Genomic DNA, 21,248 nt, shown 5'->3' with positions numbered 1-21,248 from the left:
TTTAAGATTACTAATAAAACTATTAAGGTATTATTAATACTACTATTAATTATACTACTTATTTTTAGTAAAGCTATAACTACTTAAAAAAGCTTTAAAGTTATTAAACGTAATAATATATATAAAGCTAATATTAAATATTATTACTAATTTTATAGAGCTATTATTACCTTTAAGTATATTAATAATATTAAAATAATTAATTTAACTATTAATATACTACTAAGCTTATTTTAATACTTATTTATACTAACTAAGCTTATTTTATAAGTTAAAAGTAAATCTATATAATTATATACTATATAGGATATATATAATTTATTACTATTTAAGTATAATATTAATATTAACTTTAAATTTAAAAATATATTAGATTATTTTATTAATAAAGTAGAGACTAATTAAATATAAAAAGTAGAAGAAGTAGCTAAATTATAGGAAATTAAATATTAAAACTAGCTAAGCTATTAATTTAAATATTATACTTATTTATAGTTACTAGAGATTATATAATATAATAACTTTTTAATTAAAATTTAAAAAACTAACTACTAAGCTTTAAATTATTTAAATCTAAGGAGTTTTTAAACTATTTAATAACTTAGTAAAACTTTAGCTAATCTTCTAGCTAATCTAAGCTAATTAGAGGCCTCTATTTTAACCGCTTAAGTTAGCGTTTTGTTAGTTTTGCTAGTTATTAGAGGTATACGCCTTATACGCTACAGAGGGGGTGCGCCGGCTAACCAGAGGGGTGCGCCGCCGAACGGGGCCCTTCTTGTATCCGGACTTCATCTCGGTATACCACGCTGCAAGCCGCCCTCAATCTCGAGAAACTCCAGACACCCAATATCATCCCACTGCAACAGTCGTTACAATGGGTCTAGAAGTTCCAAAAAGTGGCCGCGGTATTTCGTAAAGTCGGACATAGAGTTTGAGCCCCCCTTGGCCAGGGATCTACCCTTTGAAGAGCGGTTGCGACCTACCCGCTCGACAGGCCCTGGAGAAGTCCGTAATGAGACATGACTAGAACTCAAAGACGATCAAATCCAGACCGACGGAGAACGCATGACCCACCCCGTTCGTCATGGAGTTGGGAATAGAGGCAGTGATTATGCTATCTTGTCCGGTTCGGCGTGAATGCAAATCCGAGATGAGCGGGCTACGGGGCAAATTCGACACAAATTTTGTTTTTCTCTGCAGATGATGAGAAATCACAATGAACTTTGATAATCTGAGTTGAAATTTTGAACGAAAATGACATTTTAGTACGAAAATACACGACGTAATCTAAGGATACAGCACAGCCGAAGAGGCAAAGTTTGAGACAAATTAAAAAAGCAATTCCACCAATGAGGCCAAGTCAGCAGCCCGGATCGATGACTCGTGAGCGGTTTTACTCCTCATCGTCAAAGTCAACATCCTCCTCAAAGTCGACATCAAAGTCCTCCTCGTCCCCATCCTCCTGGCGACGGGCGTGACCCTTCTTGTTGTTCGTGGCATCATCCGCAGCGGCGTCGCCACCCTTAGGGCTGCGCTTGTTGCCAGACTTGTTCTTGTCGTTGTCGTCGACCTTAGTGCTGCTCTTGTCGTCCACGATGACGGTGGTCTTGCTGCTGTCGTCGGAGCCGCTGGTAGAGGAGGAGGAGGAGCTGTTGTCCTTGCCGTTGTTCTTGTTGTTGTCGTCGACCTTGGTGGTGCTCTTGTCGTCGGAGCCAGAAGTGGAGGTGGTGGTCTTGCCGTTGGTCTTGGTGCCAGACTTACCGCCCTTGCGGCCCGAGGCGCCCTTGTTGTTGTTCTTGTCGTCCTGGGTGGTTGACTTGGAAGCGCTGTTGTCGTCGGCTCCTACGGTCCTGGGAGCCTTGCCGTTTGCCTTGTTGTTGCCGGCATCGTCCACAGCAGCATTGCCGCCCTTCGGGGTTCTCTTGGGAGTCTTTCCATTGGCTTTGTTATTGCCGGCATCGTCCACTGCAGCATCGCCGCCCTTAGGGCTCCTCTTCGGGTTCTTGCCATTGGCCTTGTTGTTGCCGGCGTCATCAGCTGCGGCATCACCGCCTTTCGGGCTTCTCTTGGGGTTCTTTCCGTTGGCCTTGTTGTTGTTGGCATCGTCCACCGCCGCGTCGCCTCCCTTCGGGCTTCTCGCTACAACGGGAATAACGTCGGGGTTGGTGCCGGTGGTGGTTCCGGGGGTGGGCTCCACGCAGACGCCGTTCTTGCGCTTGCACGTCTTGGGGGCACGTTGCTCCAGAGCCATACCGGTGCCGGAGATGTCGGTGGATCGCTGCAGACAGAGTGTTAGATTGTGAAGTGTGAAGAGACGCATCATGGACTTGCCTCGATGAGACCAGCATCGGAAGATCCAGCGATTGGCATGGCCACGGAAGTTGCGGCGAAGAAAGCCATGCCAAGAGTGGCGACCTGGGCGATAGTAGGAGCGTGCATCTTGGCGAGTTGGTGGTGGTGGATATGAAATGAAAGTTGAATGAATGGGATGATATCGAAGTGAAGGAAAGTGGTATTAGATTGTGATCTGATGAGTGAGTGTGATGATGAGAGAGAAGACACTGAGGAGACCGGGAGATTCTTGGCACTTATATACAGAGTCGATCTTGAGTTGCGTTCTTCAGGGAACCTTGATTCCCATTGCCGAAACTATTTTCAATCAGATCTAGACTCTCTCTTCAGCCATAGCAAGCGAATGTGGGAATTGGAGACCCTGGTCTAGGCATCGTGAGGCCAAGCTTATGGCGCTTGTCTAGAATAAGCTGGAAGCTAAGTGAGGAGTTCGCGCGCGGTCCAGAACCCCTGCCTGCATAGCCCTCAGCTGTCCAGACCCCACACTCTGGCACAGACAGATGTTGCCAAGTCTAAACATTCACGGTATGAGGCGTGCCCTTCCGGTGGGATCTAGCGTGCTCGTCGCTACGCTATTCACAGCCCACGTGCGAAAGGGTGTCAACAACAGACGAGCGAAGACATGGACGGGCAGAACGCTTCTCTTTTGGGGTTTTGACTCGCGTCTCTCTTCCGTTTATTCTTTCCTGGGGTCGCACTTCGAGTAGTATATCTTTTGCTCTTTGGTCTTCCGGAGGCCGTAATCTCCCTCTCTTTGGCCCTGTCCTTTTCCTTTTGTGTCGGTATAACCTATCTCCAACAATTTCGACATACTTAGAGGGACTCGAGGAAGGCACCTGGCTGGCGAGACACCTGCCACTCATGATGGGTCCATTCAGCCGGCTGCCTCACCGTCCAAGCACCGTGAGGATCATTAAACGACCACTTACACCGGAGGCGCCTCGCGAAACTGTAGGCTAAACCTGCTGTTCCAGACCCCCTCGGCTACAGAGGCCTCAGACGACGCTGAGCCTCAGCTGAAAGCCACTCGAGCCGAGGGGAAATGGGAGAAAACAACCGATTGGGAAGTTTAGCTCAGGGGAGCCCGGAGTGTGGCGCGCGGGGGCGGCAAATTTTAGGTGTTAGCTCCCGTTAAGCGGCTCGCGGGGTGGCTAGTGCCAAGACGGCGCGGCACCGTTGCCAAGTTTGTTCTCACGCTGTTTCACTACTGACAATCGACTGCACGCTGTGCTTTGGTCGTGTCCAAGTTGAGGCGAAAACCGAATGCCAAGAGTTATAGGCAGTTTACTGTAACGACCGGGTGAATTCTTCAGCTTCTTCGGGCCTCGTTGTTCATGATGCATGACACCTACGGGGCAGTCGGCTTAATGTGGGCTATGATAGAAAATGTGAAGGGAGTCAAGATACTTTGGGTCGCTGTCTTGGAGACTGCATTCTGAATTACAGAATAAGCATTTCCGTCCTCGCAGTACCTTCGCTGTTGAGGGCCATAAGGTGACCTCCAGATGGCGTTTACTTTAATAGGTTATCCCAAGTAAGGTTGCGCCACGAAGAGCTATTTTGGTGGCTGAGTTCTGGACCACAGCATCAGAGGGCTTGCTCAGCAAGCCACACGAACGCCATGCCGGCAAATCATCTGAGGTTCCAACTATACCTTCGGCTGGACTTGCTGAGAGCTCGGCAACTTGGTGTCATATTCAGACGTGGTCATAATTAGTAACGGATTATTCAGAAGTGACTGCTGAGGAGGTAGCATCACTAGCAGCGACATATGGCGTTTCTGAGGGAACAGAGCGCACGCGAGCTGAGGCTGAATTGTGTCTCCTGTGGCGTCTGAAATGCCAGACGCCTGAAATATAGCATGACAGGAAAGTGTAAACGATTGAGGAAAGGGATGGCGGGAGCGTCGCAGGTTGATGATCGAGAAACACTTTGGTCGAACCATGAGAGCCACGTGCAAGCTTTGAGTGCCCTGCCGCCCCATCAAGGACAACTGATTTTCTGAATATGGAAAGTGGCATGAGCTTTCTCTGACTCTCGCAACGGCTTCACGCCACGAGTGAGCCGCAGATGCTCTATCCTCAACACGAGAGCTTCAAAGCAAGGCTACTCATTCCAAATGATGCCAAATGCTTCATGGAACCTTCGACATGAATGCATATACGAAAATGTCGGATACCCGGGTCAAATGGTTGCTTTCTCAGTTATTTTTGGACACCTTGGAAGTGAAGAGTGCTTTGACAACGCTTCAAATGCCCCAATTTGCCTCTGAGCCTTACCGTGGCAATCACGTCGTGGCGCTGGCAAATGGAAACCAGACGCCGCCAATAATTGCGCCCTCAACGCTCGGTGCAGCATTTAGGAGAGGTTTCTGACGCCTGACAATAGTAGGGTGATGAGGGCTTTTGAAATGTATGCCTCCTGTGTGGCAAGTTTACCCGAAGTATGTCTCTCGAGAAGACATCTTAGGAAGGGTCTTGCTATCCGGGCGCTTGGTAGGCATAAACAATGATAGGGGCAATAAAGACGACGATGGCGATAATAATAGGGAAAGGGACCACAGGGATGACACTGAGAATAGACATAAAAGGTTATTAATATTAAACAAAATATTGGACCTAAGATAGCAGTTTTCCGCCCAGATAGCTAGAAATGCCTGCCTGGATATGAAGACTTCTTGGGAATAATTATGTCATTGTCTCTCAGGACCGAGGCTTTGCTATTATCCAAGTAATCAAAGACAGAAAGGGCGATAGCAGGCAGTTAGAGAATAGCGACGATGAGAATGAAAACACAGACAGACATACATCTGCTTCAATAGAAACAAGTGCGTGAGCCAAGAGATATTCGCGAGGAACGAAGAAAAGAGAGGTAGAGTAGGGAATCAACTACGGGTAGGTATGTGTTCTAATATACCTAGCATACGGCGCAAAGAATGCCGTCGCCTCCACTACCCTCTTGCCCTTTTCGGAATCATAGTAGCCTTATGTGATAGAGGATTGCAGGGAGATTTCTCGCTCATTTGATGCGCCTCTGAGATCATCAACTCACAGCTGCCGCTGGGCTGTCTGTAAATAGACCCATCCTCGCTTGGGCTTTTCTGCCCAAGCATGATCAAAACATACTTTGAACTTTGAGATACCTAAACTTGTCATCAGACTAGAGGGGGAAAGTTTGAAGCGATTTATAAAAACAGCTGGTCAAGACATGAATGCTGAGTCAATGCAAGCTTGCTCACGTCCGAAGCTGCCGAAGAAGTAAGGTGACACCAATTAGTTCGAATTTCTTAAGGCTGGTGAAAGAACTTGTTAGTGCAATCGTACCGGACTCTTTGGAACTTCAGGATGATCTTAGGACTACTGTTGCTCTCAGCATTCACAATGGCAGCTAGCAGGTACATATTATTTTGGCAGATAGGAGAATAACCAACACGGGTGATGTACATGAGTCGAATGAGTTTGCACATCACTCCCCGTTGGAACAGGGATCACAGAGGCCAGAACTCAGGCCAGAGAGGTCTGGACCCTGGAAGCTTGGCTCAAAGCTTGGTTAAAGCTTGAACAAAACGTTGCAAGGTAGCTGATTCCTGGCAGATGAGCGAATGACAACAGCCGAACATTTTCCCGTCCCGAGCCAGCCAGCATTGATTGAGACAACTACTCGATGAAATTTACTGATGCTGCTCTCATTAAGATTTCGATAGCCTCACTTTTCGTTTTGGCTTCTCATATCTTCGGCGAGGATTTCAGTTTTTCTGTTGGCAATATCGTACTATACGAGTCAAGCTGTCACCCTAGGTTGAAAAAGGGCTCGCATATGACATTTACTCAATCAAGGTTCACATGTGAGGGATAAATTCTGCTCGCAGTATGATGAGGGCTCCGCAATCTTCTAGCTTGCTCGATTGACCTTGAGACCTCATAAATGTCACAAAGCAAGTTACCATCACGGCGTAAAACGACCCAAACGACTAGACAACAATCAGCCATACATGACGTAGAGAAAGGATTGAATAAGTGTCCGAAAAATGACAGGAGTCGTGATACTCCAAAAAAACAGTTATCACTATTTTGAACACAGCATTTGGACTGCGCTTGTTGTGTTCGCCTCACTAGAGTGGACGGGCCACCAATGGGAGGACGCTCGTCAAAGGTCCCATTAGCTTCAAAGGTGGACACATGGGCGAAGAGCCATGGAAACTCTCTTAAAGTCACAAAATGACACTATTCTCAACTCCGGATCCTCGGCAGCAGGTCGGAAGTCTCGGTCTGCTTCTGAGTCCATGTCCTGAGCTAGGCGAAATACGCCTTCTGGAAGCTTTGCATCATGGGGAATGAAGTCGCTTTCGGGTTGGATCATGCACGCAGTGGCTATCTCTAAGTTGGCGGCTTTTGTATAAAGAGTCGCTAACTTCGTCTTCAGATCTCATACTTATCATTCAGAACACACCGGTCTTCAGTCTAGTCATTCGTTCATCATACACAGGCTCACAACTGCCTCTTATTCGTTCCATTGACAACCTGTCTATCCTTCATTCCACAATGTACAACCAAATCATCCACTCTGCGGCTCTCGTCGCTGCTGTTCTGCCCGCAGTTCTCGGAGCCGTCGCCGCTCCTCTTGAGCGCAAGGCCGTCGAATGGGTTACCACCACTGAGGCCATTGACCTCTCTCAGCTGGGCACTATCTCGCTCGACTCCCAAAACCCGAACCCTGCCGATGTCGTGGTGAGAGACCTCGAAAAGCGCAGCTCTTACTCTGCTCTCGTCTGCAGAAGCCGCCGACCCCTTCCCCGCAGCGGCGCAAAGTGGCTGTACGAAGAGGCCACCTGCGACCGCACCGGAACGGACGTCAACACCTTCAAGGTCACTTGCATTGCCGAGAACTCGCACGCTGACGCCATTTACCGCCAACCAGGAGCCTGCGGCAGGAACCAGTGGTGTGTCGAGTTCCACGGCTACAACGAGCGCGGTGCAGGTGCTTGGGACGTCACCTGCGTCGACAAGTCGCAAATCCACACCTGGGTCGCCAACACCAACTCCAACCCTGGCAAGCTCACCACCTGCAGTGCTGGATGGAACAACAACGGCAACCGCAACCTCAAGGGAACTTTCGAGGTCGACGTCATGGACGCCGGTGGCATCAACCGCATCGCTCCTTCGAACATCTTCTACCAGCTTAATGGCAAGCGCATCGGCGTTTCTCGTTCAGGCGACTCCGAGGTTGGATCCGGCAGCGTCATCATCCCTCCTGGTGGTTCCATCCAGGCTTGCGTCACCGCTTTCCAAGGACAGATTATCAACATGCTGGGAGCTGTTACTTCTCTCGTTTCGATCTAAATGGCTTGAAAAGGTGTTTGCGAAAGTCTTGTACTGGCCTGGTAGGAGACACTTGGGCTACTCGATTCATTCAGAAGATGATGGCAGTCTATGTAGAGCGAAAGTAAGGTGCAGAAGTTGCAGGTGGGGTTAAGGGGTTCTCGTTCAAGTCTTAGCAATAATTAGTCGCGCAGTTCATGTTCCTTTATCCGTGTTGCTCGCATCGGTGATCTCAAATTCCATGTTCTTCCTTGCAGAAATCTCCCAGACAGTCTAACTGCCCTTATCATGTCTATGCGCAAAACGACTAGTATACATTAGACTAAACATGAATCTCGGGGCATTGATGATTAATCTTAGACCGGAAAAGCAGCCAACTCTGCGCGATCTTGTACTTCAAAAGCAAAAGGGGATGTGGTGGTTTTGCTAGCTTTCGTAAATTGGAAACGATTTACGGTGGTGATTCTATGCGGGCTCGAGGGGCATCAAGGAGACCACATGACCCTAACAGGTGGTGCACGCTAACAAAAAAGTCCGTTTCCGAGGGCAACTCATATGAATGCCTCTACTGACGCTTGGTGACCTTTTCAGACGTCCTAATGCGGAGCTTCTTCCCAAAGAAGAAGAGCAACGGGATACCGGTGGACACGGCAAGGAGCACAATGGACAAGTAGACCGTGAACATCATGGGCCCTGTTCAGCAGAAGACATGATTAGCTGACACGCGTTTGATGAAAGTGGGAATGGGAAGACCTACCGAGCTGTTGAAGCCAAGTCGTGACTTGGGTATTGAGAGGGAAAGAAATGAAGACACGCAGCGTCGAGACGTTGACAAGAACTGGACCGGCCCACTGAGGATAACTCTCGATGACGTAGTTCTGCACAATAGGAGCAGAGATCAAGGTCGAGGTCATGAGCAGGAAGGTACCAAGCAGCAAAACGGCATAGTGGAGGTGGTTCTGGTCGGCATAACCGAAGACAAGGGCCCCAGTAATGGCCATGACGATGGGAAGGATGAGGTTGGGAAGTTGATGCTCAGCCTCACGGCCACCCTTTTTCTTCGAGATCCAGAGTGAGACGGCGTCCGCGACAGGACCACCGACGATAAAGACGACCACGGTTGAAAGGATCTGAGGAATTTGGGAGAGACCGGTAAGTTCGAAAGGGATGCTTGAGAACAACTTGGTAAGCATTTCGACATTCGAGAAAGAATAGGTTGTCACTCACCCAGCAGCGAGAAGGGCAAAAGACGTTGCCTGCCCAGTCGCACCCATTACCATTCCAAAAGCAACCTGCAGCAGGGTGCACCACATGACAGCAGGGAACATCGTGGTCTTGATGGTGTCAACGATTTGCTTTCCGGCATCCTTCCAGTGCGTCCCAGTTTGGAAAAAACCGATATCATCCCATCTGGTGCGTTCGCCGTAGGTAGCATAGTCCAACTGAGTGCGGCTTTCTCCGGGCGCCACGGGCCAGAGCTGATGTCCGGCCAGTTCCGCCTTGGATCTCTGCCTGAGTGTCTCGGGAACAAAAAGAATGAGCATAATCCAGGTGAGTACACCGACAGCGGAAGTGATCCAGTAGATCCAGCGCCAGTCCCAGTTGACAGCAATGTAGGGGCCGAGGATACCGAAGAGGACGATCATGGGTCCCTGGATGAGAAACACGTTAGTACTGCATCACATAACGACACCATCATGTCTACAGAGGCATAGCGTTCCGTTGACGTACCTGACTGGCAATGATCGACGCAACAGCCTTGTTTCTCTTATGCAAGAACATCATGTCCTGGACAATGAGCGGAAGCAAGGCTTCAACGGCACCAGAGCCGAGACCATGGAAGACTCTTGCGGCAATATGACTGGTGAGAGACTTGCTGTATCCAGCCCAGAAGCCTCCAGCCCATGAGAAAACTGAGGTCAGAACGAGAACCGGACGTCTTCCGATGGCCGCAGTGAGAGGAACCAACAGGTACGTGGCGATGCCGTTGCTCAGCATGGGAATGGTGGCCAGAAGCGATACCGAAGCTAGAGATACGGGAGTCACACCTGGTGGCACAACGCCAAGAGGGTCCGGGTTGCCTTTGAGGTCGGCGTGCTTGAGCGTCGAAGCAGGGTCCACGCCAGAGTATTCCAGGATGAAGACGGGCAGCAGTCCAGCAACGGCGATTTCAGCGGCGAGCGAGACGGAGCCGACTTTGTATTGTTAGGCAACGGAAGCTCGGTATTTTCTTTTTGAGAGGCTTACAGAAGCAGAGTGAAGCAACAGCAAGCCACTTGCGCCATTCGGGGAGATTGAGGGGATCCTTGGGGTCAGGAGTTGGAGTCTGCCACTGAAGTAAGTCTCCGTTGTTCAAGTCGCTGAACTTTTTCCTTGTTACTCACGGGGACAAATCGAATATTGCCGTCTTTATCGTAGATCTCGGTACTTCCCAGCACCTCTTCCTCATGGACGGCAGCAGCAGCCTCCTGCTTCTCGGCGGTAATTGTATCGATGGAGTCGATCCTCGTCAGCCCCCGCTCGTCGTCTTGCAAAGTTCGCGATGGGTACGCAGGAGACCTCGGGGCCGGCGCCTGTGAATGGCGGAAGTCGACAACACTGTACGGGATGAACATCTGCGAGCTTCGCTTGGCGTACTTGTCGATTCTTGATTCGCGCTTGCCGGCATTGGCGTTGTTGAAGTTGGCCGGGCCAAGACGCCCATCATCGCCGTCGCCCTCCATAATCGATAAAGATTAAGAGAAAGGTGAAAGTAATAGAGACTGAAGGAAAGCACCGCAAAACTGTCGTCGTAAAGATCGGAGGGAGAGCGGATCGAGCAAACGGCTCCCTGGTTCTTGGGGTTCTCCCAAGCGTCTAAAATGGCAAAGAAACAAAGAAATTGAAAGAAACAACAACAGAAGAATGCTCAAAAATGTCCGGACCGGCCGGGATGGAACTAGATTACTTTGCGGTCAGTCTGCAGTCTTGAAAAGCGTGATATTGGACAATCTCTCATGTCTATATAGACACGAATGAATGGGAATGCGTCAAGCTGGAAAGGGGGAATCAGATGATCTGGACATGGACATCGAGACCCAGGGCGGATCATCATGCAAGTTGAAATACATACTTTTTTTGTTATTTTATTTTTGATCTCGTAGTTTGCTCTCCCATGTTCATCTAGGCCGAGAGAATAGGATGCCTCATTATAATCTAGCAGATCAACAACAGACATGCAATTACTAATGATCTGAAGATCGCCAAGACATGAAATTTACCCTAGCAAAACATCAGTCTCACCAGGATACGCTGTATCATGTGAGATGGGATGACAGCAAAGGCTGCCAACAGGTCAAAAAATACACACGCATCCGGGGAGCTTCATTGCACAGGAATTATGCCCAAGAAACCCACACATCAGAAGCATCCGGCAAATGGGCGCTGGATTGTTTGCACTTGCGGAATTTCCAGCGACATCGAACGTCATGAGGAGGCTCCAAGAGGGGCCGGATGAGCTTCCCCATGCTTCAAGGATGATGGACCACAAGCTATCCTGTTCGAGTACTTGCGTGGCCAGTGGGCAGGTGGGATGCGCGGTGAAACAGCAGACTTCAGCGCGATCCGTCCCGTATTCCTAAAAATTGTATGTGCCGTGCAATGGCATAAGGGGGATGGCAGCAGTTGCGGGCTCGATGCTTGCTTTGACAGGCCCAGTTGAGGCTGAACAGTGTGTTGGGCGAGGGACCACATTTATGCATCACGACGTGCAACAGACGTGGGTTGGTGAACCTGCCACCTCGACCGTAGGATCTTCGGCTCGATCAATCGACGAACACGCAAGCAGCTCCCACCGGGATGAGAAGGGACGAAAGTGCGCAAGCGTATCAAAAATCGTCGTCTTGCTCGTCATGCAAGGCGAGAAATCGTCGATACCCGGGGCCATGGGCCGAGAATATTTCTAGAACAGATTCAGAGTAGTACAGGACGCATGTAGATCTCTTGAAATGGTTAGAAGAGCATGGTCAACAACAGAAATCGTCCGATTGGCCGCCCCCGCAAAGTTGCACCGGAATTCCCGGAAACCACTCGAGTCTTAAGAGTATGAGAGACTGGGACAGGGCCGCCTGACAAACGCAAGGGCCTACGGGAGCCAGGGATTTAGAGATTGATGTCTGGTACCCACGAAACTGAGAGTCGCCCATGTAACGATGTTTTTGTTTCTGCGGCGGACGCTGACCCCACTTCCCGTCTCAGAGACGACGATGTTTCACTGTTCTGCTTCAGACGACCCCCCACTTCCCGTTCAACAACCAAAAACGACTGCCACGGTGGACAACGCTGGTGGACAACATTGGTTGGCTGGACGAGAGGAATCGTGATTTCTGCCTTTGGGTATAACATTGATGTTTCTGGTGTTCGTGGAAACGATTGTAGCTTGCGTAACGGTTCCTGGTCTAGACCAAATGAACTTGACGGAGGTTGATGTAAAAAGAGTGGCACTGACGACTGCCGACGGTCAATTTGATACCACGGCCGAATGATGCAGATTCAGATCTCAACTCAATACATTTCAGTCGTCAGTAGCGCAACAAAATGGGGGGCCTTTATAAATAGTAAGCTTTCAGAACATGGTTTTGTTGCTGTATGGACTTCCATAGAGCCACATATTCCGCCACAGTAGACTCAGGGGTCACTCTGCGTTCACCCAGCCTAGTCGCTTAAGGCAGGTATTTACACAAACACCGCCACGTCATTCATCAATCCTCATCATGCTTTTGAGTACTCCCAGCTGTGTCTTTTCTCGCAAACACCACGTGCAGTCTCATTTCTCGACCTGGCTTCGTTGTTCCAAGACCTGGTCCATCATCTGATGGCTCTAACAATATGGAGGGGCTTATGGTATGGGAGCTGGAGTTACAGTTGCAGTCGATGTGACCTTGCAGACCCCGCTTACTAACTGGAAAAATCGCCGTAAGTTCACGGTCATACCGTACGACGCGTGTCATTTTCCAGGCCACCTTCCGTTTGAAGCTATCAATAGCTACGATACACAGAGCGCCCAAGCTCTTGTGGTCGCCGATGAAAGCTGGATTGCTGACGAACCCACCGGAGCCTTGACCTCAGATCACGACCAGACGATGATTCAGATTCTTCCAGTGATGATGAATCGGGCAGTGTTCGTTGGCTATCCGGGCAGCGTCCCCTATGATACGTGATTATAGAGAGAACGATAGAAGTAGTAATAAGGATAACGGCGACGACGACGACGACGACAACGACGACGAAGGCGATAATTGATAACAACGACGACGAAAGCGAGAATAGGAAATGTAATATTTGCTTTGAGAACAGGCTACGAATTACATACGTGTGTATAGACACTGCCCGACCAGCAAATCTCCTAGAAGTCCGACTCGCCCTGGTTGTTCACAAAGTGAGAAGTGGAGAAACGACTCCCCAAGTTGGGAGTGGAAGTGTTTAACAAAAAACCATGAAATTTATTCCATCATTAGCAAACGCTACCTAGGTAGTCTATCTACTTGGATGTCATCTTCTCCAAGATATCCTCTCTCTTGATGCTTCCTTTCTCACACATGCTCGTGAACATGCCTCCCTTGTCGAACAATTCCAATGGTGTTCCAAGCTCCGCGACTTCACCCTTATCTAGTACACAAATGCGGTCATAGCCAATGATAGTCTCCAGTCTATGAGCAATGCACAGGAGTGTCTTGCCTCTGAAACTCTCCATGGTCTGCTGGACCTTTTGATCTGTAGCCAGATCCACCGAACTCGTGGCTTCGTCACAGACAATGATCTTGGCATCCCGAACCAAGGCGCGGGCCAGGGCCATCAGCTGTCGCTGACCTAGCGAGAAATTAAGACCCTCTTCCTCAACCACGCTCTGCAAGCCCAGAGCTCCCGGTGAGGACGTGTCAGTGACAAGATTTGCCTGTCGAAGTGCCGCCCACAACTCAATGTCAGAGTGCTCGTCAAAAGGATCCAGGTTTGACCGGATGGTGCCCTTAAACAACGTTGGATCTTGTGGGATAATAGCCAGACGAGACCGCAAATCCTGCAGTCCAATGGTGCTGATGTTGACTCCGTCAATGGTAATAGAACCACTGCTGATTTCCACAAGGCGAAATAGCATACTCATGATGCTGGACTTGCCGGCACCTGTGCGGCCGACAACCCCCAAACGCTCGCCTCCCTTGATGTGCATGTGGATGTCTTTCAGCACGAGCGGCAATCCCGCCCGGTATCGCATCTGCACATGGTCAAACACGATCTCGCCTTGGCTGGGCCAGCTCTTCGGCATACCCTCTCCAATGTGCAGCGGTGCTTCCTCCTCCAAGCCCGTGCCATAGTAGTGGATGCGCTCGGTGTTGTTCATGTCATTCTCAACTTCAGCCATTTGGCGTACTGCAAACTGGAACTGACCCATGATGCCTAGCATATATGACAAGACTAGACCTCCGATGCTGGGGTTGACGGTGAACCGTGACGTGACCACCAGCATACCGAGAACGAAAATAGTGACCAGGCCAATGGCGTCGAGACGCAGAGACAACCACCGCTGATTTCCGAACGTCAAGAAATACGCTCCGTCAAAGTCATCAATCTGCTTCCTCAAGACTGCCGTGAACTGGTCACGAAGTCCATAAGCGCGGATCGTCGAGGTGCCATACACTGCCTCACTGAACTTTGCAAAGACGTGCGAACGCAAGATGGCTTCATGGCGCTTGATCTCACGCGCCGAGCTGCGGTAGTAGTTGGCGGAAAAGAGAAAGATGATCAAAAGCGGCACCAAGGCCGCAACGAAGTAGTAGTAATACGCGAGAATCAGGGCCATAGTTGAGAGCAGCATGCTGATGGTCAGCAAGTACATGCGCAGGGAATCAGTGAGGGTGTTGTCCATGACATCGATGTCCTTGCTGAAGCGATTCGTAATGCGGCCCAGCGGTGTTGTGTCGAAGAAGGACATGGGGGCGCGAAGGACTTTGGTCATGGCACGATTGAGCATGACCTTTGAAGCGCGTGTTCCAAAGATCGAGATGGACACAGCAAAGCAAAACATCAATATCGCTTGCGCTGCGCCCAGTCCTGCATAGACGGCGATGTAGGTGTCCTCGTCAACGTTGGAGAACTGATCTGCCGTCCACCATGATAGCCATAAACTTGTCATGATGTTGCATCCCTGAGCGAGAACAAGAAAACCGATGACCAAGGGCGCGACAAGGATGGAGCCGCTGGCCCGGATGTAGGCGCCGTAGACGCTCCAGCTGACGGCGTCCAACGCGCGTTCTTCGGCTTGCATCAACGCTGCTGTACTCTTGTGCGTTTCGATCTTGACCAGCTTTTCCTCCTCGTTGATCGGTTCCTCGGTGGTAGAGGTGACAGGCTTGTTGGGGTTTTGTTGTGAGCCCTCTTGCTCATCGACATGGGTGAGTGCCATAAGCTTCTCGAATTCCTCGTTTTCGGACATGAGCTCTTCGTAGCTACCCTCAGCCTTGATATGACCCTCGTCCAACCAGATGATCCTGTCGGCACGGTTGAGGACATGAAGCTGATGTGTAGCCAGGATGCGACACTTGTTTGACAGCAAGCCACAGATGGCCTTGTCCATGATCTGTTTTCCCACGTGGATATCCACCGCAGAGAGGGGGTCATCCATCAACACAATATCGGCATTGAAGTAGATGGCACGGGCAATGTTGATGCGTTGTTTTTGCCCACCGGAGACAGTGATGCCGCGCTCGCCAATTTCAGTGCGATCGCCGTCGGGAAGCATCTCGAAGTCGGGACGAAGAGCACACGCCTCCGTTACCTTGTCGTACCATTCGCGGTCGAAGTCGCGTCCGAAGATGATGTTATCCCGAACACTGGCATTCTGAATCCAGGCGTACTGCGGGCAGAAAGCCCGCGTGGCACCTAGTGTCAAGCAACCGCCCGTTTGGCGCATCTCACCAGCCAGAGCGGCCAATAGCGACGTCTTCCCTGATCCAACACTTCCAATCACAGCCACCAGCTCTGATCTGCCGATAGCCAGGTTAAGGTTGGGAATGTGGAATGGCTCCAACATGGTGATTGTGCTGGGGGTTCTGGCACCGGGACCGTTCTCCCTATCGCTGAGACCTTCGCGTGCTTGGGCCAATGTCTGCTCCCAAGTGAATGTCGCGTCTTCAACCGTGATGGCGTTCTGACCGTTGTAATCGTATTGGACGTCGTCCGTCGACTCCTCGGCAAGTAGGAATTCCTCGATGCGCTTGACAGACGCTAGAGCATCGACCGCTTGCCCAATGACCATAGGGAGCATGTTCAAAGGCATCCGCAGATTGTTGAACAAAGCCAGTGAACTGAAGATAGGGGCAGGGTTCAAGGAATGGCTCGTAAGCGAGTAAGTGATGAAAGAAAGCATTGAGGCAAAGACGGGCATGCTCATGGAAACAGCCTGAATACCGTCGCGGATGGACATCAGAATCTGGATTGACCTGATCTCCTTCTTGCGAATCTCGTCGATGCGACCCAAGAAACTCGTTTCCCAGCCGAAAAGCTTGACGAAGCGCATGGCTTGCATGACCTCCTGCGTGAGACTAACTCGAGCGTCCGTGATCTGGTTGATGGCGAAGCGACGCTTGAAAAGAGCCTTGAAGGCCAGTCCCAGAGCGGGAGAACAGATGAACAATAGACCGAGACCCGGCAAGGCGCTGTAGGTCAAGTTGATGAGAAGCAGGACCATTGTAATGACAATGTTAAGTGGTGAGCCCCAGAGAAGGTGGAAGAAGCCGCTAGCCGTATCGATGCGGTAGGTGTCTGTTGACATGAGGTTGACAATGCGACCATTACTCCATCCGCTCTCTCCTTCGGACTTGGTCTCAGGTTGTTTCGGCTTGTCTTGCTTCTTCTTAGTTCCCAGTAGCTTCTTGTACCACTTCTTCTCCTCGTCGCTGCCAGGAGCTACATCGCTAGGTGGGAGTGCGACATCGGATGAACCCCCGGCCTTGGCGCGTCCCGAGATCTTCATGGCCTTGTCGAAGATGACAGACATCAAGACGGCTCTTGCCTCGCCGCCTACCGTCATGCCAAAGTACAGGAAATGGTTGATGCTGAGCGTCATGACGATCTGCAAGAACGTGATGATGATGACGAGGCCGACACCGTATCCGATGTTCGGTGCTGCCGAGCCGTTCTTGGCTGCATTGTAGGCCTCAGTCGCGAACGCAATCAGATACTTCAGTAGGAAGGGCGAGATGGTCGATGCCACGGTGCTGCCAAGCTGGCATAGCGCGCCGACGACAAACTCCTTCTTGAAGGTGCTAAGAAGGGCGCGCAAGAGAGGGCGAGAGCTGCCACTCGCCGTGTGCCTCTGAAATGCGGCGCGGAACTTGACTTCGAGAACCTCGGCGCTTCGCTCGGGGTTAACCTCCCAGATGTCGTTTTGTTCCAACGGCCGCTGATAGCCAACCTGCAACTTTTTGTCAGAATGATTGCAAGTGTTACTTCAAACCATCTCAACCTACATGCATGAGAGGAGTAACCCAAGTGAACAACAGTCTGCTGAAGAATCCAGCTCCTGCCTCCAACGATGGCTGACGCCTGTCAGGAACTAGGGGCACATATTTCGTCTTGAGTGGGTTGAGACGCTGTGACCAGTTGCGTTGCTTTCTTCCCGATGTCGAAGCAGACTCCGAGGATGGTTCTGTTGACGATGCGTCGATGGGTTGCGCTTCGACCTGGCCGGCAGGTTGCTGCTCGGAGCTGTAGATAACGCCGGCGCTCTTCTCGCCTTTGGTGGGCTTGCCGAACACCATGGTGAGGTTGGTCCACCGATCGGTGTGTGTGCCAAGAAATGGTATTAGGTATTATTGATGGACCAGCCTATTCTTCGCCCGATCAACAGCAACAACCTCGAGCAACAGAATCAGAGGAATAACAAGCAACATGGAGCGAGACGACTTGGCGAAATGAACCCAGAGATAAACCGACTGTTTCTCGGCGCCCCAGCCTGTCAAGGCGATCGCAACTGCTCCACACTTGGCGCCGGCCATTGCGACAGGGTTACATGACGATCATTCGATGCGAAGCACTAACCCTTGCAAAGTTGCATTCCGGCGGTCGCGCTTACGCGTTGAGACCCGTCCATTTGGAGCCGGGATGACGCCGTGGGGCCGATCGATAGCGGCATCAGACCCTGGTCGGCTTCGCCGTTTCAATACGGTTTGGCAGTCTTTCACCACTGTCAGTACCACTGCTTTGGAATCGATGGAACACCCCTTGATGCGTCGTTGCGTAAATGTTGTCAGTGATGGCTCATCAAAATGAACTTGAGGCAAGGCAATTCAACTTTCTCAGTCTTATGGCTACGCGGGACTTACGCGGATGACAGACTGGATACATTTTGTCGCAAGACGGTGTTCCTCGAGCTCCATGTTGTTTCAAAGCGCTAATGTTACGCTGCGATGGCGATGGACTAGAATCTCAGATAAGGCTTTCTAATCAAAGAAAGCCGCTTAGTAAAGACAATGGCGATTGTCAAGTTGTCAATAAGCACTATTCAGGAAAAAAAATCTCGGAGGGCCAACCAGTCGCGTTTGCGGACCCATGTAGCGAGCTCATCGTAACCCCACTCTACAAATCATCCGAACCACGAAATCGATACCATCACAGACCTCCAACCCAGGCTGAAAGTTGATCCTGTGGTAGATGAGTGTCCGGGGATGCTGTCTTCGAAAGCGATGCAGGCTCAATATGGAGAAAGATGAAAGGTTCACATCTATTGGAGTCACCTGAGTTGTCAGAGGTGCCAAGGTCCGCTTGGGCTGCAAAAAATCTACTTTCATTATTATCCCCATTGCTATTATTACTATCGTCGTCTTCGTCGTCACCATTTATGGTATCTCCGTCATTATTCCTGCTACTGGCTCCCCATAACTATTCGCTTAGATACCAGTGGTATTGACCAAAGTCTTTTTAATCTTTATTGATAATCCGAACTTTAGTGCGAATTTCTTGGTTCAAGTGATGTGTAGGTATGTATGTAGCGGTATATTTATTCTACTGTACATCATGTGTGACTGGCCTCTGGTCGATGTGGCCATTGAATGATTGGGATAAGTGAGTTTCTACCCGAAGACTGAGGACAGGCTCCACAGATGCCAGTAAATCTTTGTATTCTTCCGAGACAAGAAGGGACTTCAGGTCCTTTTGGGTCCTGGTGCTGATATATCGCACTCCATTCAGTCATGTTTCTTGTGAGGCAAACGATAATAAGGAGAGAAGGCAAAGAACGAATGAGCTCTTGGAATTGACATACCGAAGCCACAAGGTGGTGAGGTTTGGTTGCATGACCTCTTTCAGAACGCCGCAGCTCTGTAGCGAACCTTGATTGAACTTGATCGCCCTTCGCGATGCGGCAAAATCAGTCAAACGATCGATCACCAAAGACCTCTCTCTCTCCGATGTCCAGAAGTGGACGACGGCAACAGCGCTGTCTTTCGAATCTTTATAGTCGTCGTCTTCGCGCTTCAGCCAACCCCCGGCAAAGTCATAATGATGCAAATCGTAGTCCGGACTACCAATACCCTGCACTGTTTTCAAGAGCTTATCTTCATCTGCGAGACGCATCTCGTGCTTGAAAGTGTCCGTTGACGTATGTCCAAGGAAGAAACCGGCGGGATGCGTGTAGCCTTCAAGGCCCCACAAGGTATCCGGCTCGCCATCCAAGTCATGCCCCCAGTAGTAACTATTGCCCAGTGGCTCGGTGGCTGATACACCGCAAAGACCAACTAGTCGCTCTTTCCACCACGGATGGTCACCGAATCCGTCAGCAACATACGGAGGGAAATAGGTTTGTCTTAAAAGGGAGGGCTGCAGGCTGACACTTTACCTTCTCAAGCGATCCATCTGAACCAACCACACGAGCAACAACGAAGAACAAAGGGCAGCTCATGATCGTAAAATCGTTCGAAGACAGAGTGCCGATGAAGCTCGGGCTGAGTGACGACTGTACAGGAGTGTAGGGCTTGATAAACTTGACGTTTTTGACATGCCCAGTGCTCACAGCGGCATAGCGTATTACAATGAAAGTCCAACAAGTGTCCGCTGATAGGGCAGGTGGTCTCTGGTCAAAAGTTACTGCTGAAACTGCCGAAGTAGTTGCCGTACTTTCGGCGTAATTTTGTCGGAGCGATTTGGAGTAGCACTAGACATGATCTGTCCGACCGGCGGGCATGATCAAATTGGTGCCGCATTATGTGGTTGCGGTGCGGGGAAGCCCGATGGAATATCTTCAATTAGTCAGGGTTTGGAAATGTGAGAGAAAGTCGAAATACTCCATCTGCAGCCGCCGCCACATACCACCCTACAAGACGGATGTGATAGATACTGGGAGGTGTTTGAGGCTTGTTAGCGGAAGGCTTACGGGGAAACATTGAGATGACAGCGGAACAATCAAGCATGTGTATACCGGTTTTTTTTTTTCTTTTCTTCTTTTTTGCATGTTCACTGATATTTTAGGGAATGATTTGCAGCTCATGCTCTCTGGCCTTCCAGTCGGATTGTACTACGAGATTGCTAGTCCAAATTCGTGAACATCACATAAGCCAATTGAGAAGACGTGGTGGTGCTAATTCCATAATCTTTCTTCGTCCAATTAATTCGTCAGCAAGCTGAGTCAATTGAGGCACGGAAGTGCTAAGACGTTCAATTGCTGCGTTTTGCTGCACGAGGATGGGGGTGACTTGTCTCAATGCCATGCATAAATAAAATATATCTTTCATTGAGGGCACAAGAGTCTACTTGAACGGCAGGTATGCCAAGGAACAACGCAGCGTACTGTGCTTTCTGAAGGTTATCAAGCCAATCACCATAGCCTTCCTCATAGGCTTAACTCATACCAGAAAGTCGGGCGGGAGATCAGGGCCTAGAATTAATACAATTAGACAAAGATATCATCGGTCTATCGGTCTATTGTTTCAAGAAAGATCGCACATACCCCAAATGTGAAGACCGTTGGGAGAGGCTTCTGAAACACTTGTAGGATGAGAGCTGTTCATCTGGTCGCCGTCGACGTAGTGTTCGAAGATGAATTTGCTGGGATCGTACCTAGCAGGGAACAGCATGAGCAGGTTACGATAACATTTTCGTTTCAACTCCATCAGTACTGACCAGTAGTCAAATATCTGACTGCCCATGATATGGCGTCCGACTCCCCAGCAATTCTCGTATCCTCGGTGACGTAGCCAGTCGTGGCCGAGAAACTGCATATCAGAATCGTGAGTTTCGTAGGATGAATGGTGTACGTGGAATCTTGGGCCCTCGAAGAAGAAGAAGGAATGATGATCCACGAGTTTCTCTCCACGGTCCAAGCGAAGGAACGCTGTCACATCGCGTCCTGTGTGATCGTGTACAAGCTATAGTGTTATGATGCCCTCAAGCATCTAAGGCAGCCTTACGCCTAGAGGAAAGTATAAGGTAACCTACTTCTAACTTACTTATTTAGACTAATAATATTCTAGTGTATTAAGATCTATTCTTTAAAAAACCTTTTATATTAAACTCTAATTTAAAAAGAATTAAGTTATTTTATTTATATAG

The 21,248-nt window shown here is 49.7% G+C and overlaps 4 protein-coding genes across 4 annotated transcripts; 1 reads left to right on the top strand and 3 right to left on the bottom strand.

Moving 5' to 3' along the window:
* Nucleotides 1-1,393: 1,393 nt before the first annotated feature.
* CGCS363_v012615 (uncharacterized protein) lies at nt 1,394-2,439 on the bottom strand (the record flags this gene model as incomplete). Its single annotated transcript, XM_036644464.1, has 2 exons — nt 1,394-2,278; nt 2,377-2,439. 2 exons carry the CDS (start codon nt 2,437-2,439, stop codon nt 1,394-1,396), a joined length of 948 nt encoding a protein of 315 aa, XP_036490390.1.
* Nucleotides 2,440-6,893: 4,454 nt separating this feature from the next.
* CGCS363_v012614 (uncharacterized protein) lies at nt 6,894-7,691 on the top strand (the record flags this gene model as incomplete). The annotated part of the gene is made up of 1 exon (XM_036644463.1): nt 6,894-7,691. The coding sequence occupies one exon, from the start codon at nt 6,894-6,896 to the stop codon at nt 7,689-7,691; it is 798 nt and encodes a 265-aa protein (XP_036490564.1).
* Nucleotides 7,692-8,235: 544 nt separating this feature from the next.
* Nucleotides 8,236-10,393, bottom strand: CGCS363_v012613 (putative MFS-type transporter; the record flags this gene model as incomplete). Its single annotated transcript, XM_036644462.1, has 6 exons — nt 8,236-8,363; nt 8,428-8,840; nt 8,898-9,322; nt 9,402-9,865; nt 9,918-9,996; nt 10,055-10,393. 6 exons carry the CDS (start codon nt 10,391-10,393, stop codon nt 8,236-8,238), a joined length of 1,848 nt encoding a protein of 615 aa, XP_036490638.1.
* A 2,795-nt stretch (nt 10,394-13,188) lies between these two features.
* On the bottom strand, nt 13,189-17,464 carry fer6-1 (Multidrug resistance protein fer6; the record flags this gene model as incomplete). The annotated part of the gene is made up of 2 exons (XM_036644461.1): nt 13,189-17,118; nt 17,174-17,464. The coding sequence occupies 2 exons, from the start codon at nt 17,462-17,464 to the stop codon at nt 13,189-13,191; spliced, it is 4,221 nt and encodes a 1,406-aa protein (XP_036490568.1).
* Between the last annotated feature and the right edge of the window lie 3,784 nt (nt 17,465-21,248).

This window comes from Colletotrichum siamense (genome assembly GCF_013390195.1).
Source record: "Colletotrichum siamense strain Cg363 chromosome Unknown KSG_Cg363_contig08, whole genome shotgun sequence".
Lineage (NCBI taxonomy): Eukaryota > Fungi > Ascomycota > Sordariomycetes > Glomerellales > Glomerellaceae > Colletotrichum > Colletotrichum siamense.
Note: the sequence above shows the minus strand (reverse complement) of the source record. Positions and strands in the feature narration are given on the sequence as shown.